The 2914-nt window shown below is 32.2% G+C and overlaps 1 protein-coding gene across 1 annotated transcript in view; it reads right to left on the bottom strand.

Annotated features, from left to right (window-relative positions):
* LOC106779149 (callose synthase 9-like) overlaps positions 1–526 on the bottom strand; it is a 3133-nt gene extending 2607 nt beyond the window's left edge. Inside the window, exon 1 of the mRNA XM_014667202.2 lies at positions 85–526. Within this exon, the coding sequence (XP_014522688.1) occupies positions 85–180 (96 nt within the window). The 5' untranslated portion in view covers positions 181–526. The remainder of the gene's footprint in view (positions 1–84) is intronic.
* Positions 527–2914: the final 2388 nt, after the last annotated feature.

Raw genomic sequence — 2914 nt, 5'->3', positions numbered from 1 at the left:
TTGCACCTAATAATCACTTTTTTCAGGTAAAAATAAGTTAACCTGAATAGCTAAAAATTTGGAATCCCTAACAAAGTAACTCACCTCAGGTAAAGAAACAATAGCATTTGTTGAAGATGTGTCTAAGGNGATGATGTTGTATGCANTCAGATCCTCTGTCAAAGCAGAATCTGAGTCCATAATCCGCTTCAGCTGTAACAAAAAACACAGATGAATACATGTTGAAGTTCAGAAAGTATTCCCAAGTGATTGCATGGTAAATGGAAAACCAATACCATTCATCCAAACTCCAATTCACCAAAACAATCATTTTAACTTAAAATAATTGATTCCACAATCCTTGTTATGAAGCCAATTACACCCAGAGGAATAAAAAACAAACACAACNGGAAAAAAATACAAATGAAATCAGATAATACTAAGTCCAATAAATTATAGTTCCACACTCAAAAAATACACTAAAAATAAATATATGCAAAAAATATACTATAATTTAACTAATGTATTTACATTTGGTGAATATTTTTCTTACCAATCTTTTCATGTTATTTGATTTTCTGCAATACGATTTTCTCTTTTTCTTTTCACCTGGATTTTTCATTTATGTNTTGCTTTTGCATCTTCATCTTTGTATTGTTTACAATTTTTGTTATGAATAATGTATGCAGATGCTAGAGAGATGGATGAAATTTTAAGACAGCAGATTGCACAGCCAGCTAATAGTTGCACTTCTGATTCTGTGGAGGGTGTCTCGTTTCTTGATAATGTTATCTNTCCTCTATATGATATTGTTTCTGCAGTAAGTTTCACCAATTTTTGGGCTATAATCTCATACATCAAAAGTAGCTGATGACCCCAAAATTAGGTTGTGGCTTATGTTAATCTGATAAACAAGAAGATGTTTTTCCTTCAGAAAGATTGTCTAACTACTCTAAGAAGTGTGCATATAAATTGGCATTAATGGTAAGTCTNTGAGTGTGTTTGAATTATGTGTTCCCTGTTTTTGCTTTTTGTTTTATGAGAAAACAGTCTTGAAAATGTTTTTGATTGGGCTGTATGAGTTTTATGAGAACAATAAACAGAAAGCAGAACTTTAAGAGTATATAGGCAAATTTTTAATTATGATGATGCTTTTTGTGGATATCAGTGTCTTCCTGATGTTCTATAAGAAGTTATGAATACTAATAAATCCTCATGTTATGNAATAAAATAATAAGTTGGTTATGTTCATCGATTTGTCTAAAAGATTACTATGACAGGATCGGTCAACAATGATGTATGAGAAAAATATACACAACCATTTATTAGGGTCATTTGATTAGAAAGTTGAGATATGTTATTTTACCTTTATTTTTTACATAATACTCAACCTAGTCCTGCAAAGATAGGCAGGGCGGTAAATTAATCCTATACAAAATTTGTCATTAACTTGGTTTCTTGATATTCAAATAAAAAATTTGTTGCATTGTATATTTAAACATGAATTTTGCTCTTTATTTACTCATTAATTTATTCTATGCTAGATTACGTTTAATGTACTGTTGTAATTAGAAAAAATAGACATGTAATATTCTAGATTATTTTGTTTTCCTATTTTCCTATTTCCCTATTTTAGAATATTAGATTGTTACAAATAGAGCAAAAGAGAATGTAATTGACATGATTGATAATAATAAAATCATGGTTTAATCATTAAGGAGGTCCCTTTGTTCGGTGAGAATCTAAATTTGGTCATGTGCTTTTTCGACTTAATTGAGTTCTATTTTTGTGATAATTACAACAGTTGAGTCCCTGCCGTTAAATTGGGTCCAACAGCGTTAGTCTATGATTGACGTGGCACACTGAAGTGACTTTTTAATTGACATGGATATTTGTATTTTTTTTTAGATTAATGCTGCACCACCATCTTCTTTGTCTAGCATAGCCAAGCGATCCTCAGAATAGTCTGTAACGTTCATCCTTTCACTGAATTCACTTCCCAGCTCATCATCATTTTGGCATTCCCCACAAATTTGGAACGATTCAAAGTTAAGTGGACCTCTGTGTTTTATATATGTTCTTCCAATCTTTGCATGTACTCCTTTATTTATATTGATAACATAATGATAGCATGTGACGATCATGATGGCATCGAATGCCTCAAACAACAGAGATTTTCTTTGAATTGAAGTAGCTCAGCAAAGGCAGGCCATGTATGTTATCAATATTTAGAATGAGCCAAATTATATACACAGATGGAAGCTTGTATCTAACCACCACATCCTATTTTGATCCTAAGGATATTATAGGTTGATTGGTAACCTAATTGACCTATCAAGGCCAGACATAGGGCAGATTGTCCAATGAACAAGCAATTTATTTCTAACAAATATGGTTTTAAAAGATTAATCTCATTTCATGGAGGAGTATACAGCAAAATGTTTTTGAGAGTTCCAATGAAAAGGCATACTACCATGCCATGACCCTCACATGTGACGATGTGAGTGAAACAACTTCTTCAAAAGTTACAATTTTGCAAAGGTATTTAAAGTCGTCTTAATTTCCATAAACCCAAGCCCATCCTATTTGTGGCCTCTCTACGGTTGCTTAATTGCAACCTTGAGGATGGTGATTTAGTCCTAGCTAGAAGTATGGCTTAAATATACCTTATAAAACATTGGAAATTCTCACCTAACAAGTTAGTTTTCCATGTATATGTCACATAACACTACAAGCTTGTAGNCTAGACGGGAAATATTGGAAAATCACCTTGAACCCCAAACCCCAAACACCAAACCCATCAACAAACTGTAATAGAATATGGTATAGGCAAGATATTTTCCCAATAAACTGTGGTAATAGTACTTGAACCAAACTAAGTCAATTGGCTTTAATGAATGAACAGACCATTATGATATGATACACCAAATCATAT

Source organism: Vigna radiata, unplaced genomic scaffold, assembly GCF_000741045.1.
Source record: "Vigna radiata var. radiata cultivar VC1973A unplaced genomic scaffold, Vradiata_ver6 scaffold_609, whole genome shotgun sequence".
NCBI lineage: Eukaryota > Viridiplantae > Streptophyta > Magnoliopsida > Fabales > Fabaceae > Vigna > Vigna radiata.
Note: the sequence above shows the minus strand (reverse complement) of the source record. Positions and strands in the feature narration are given on the sequence as shown.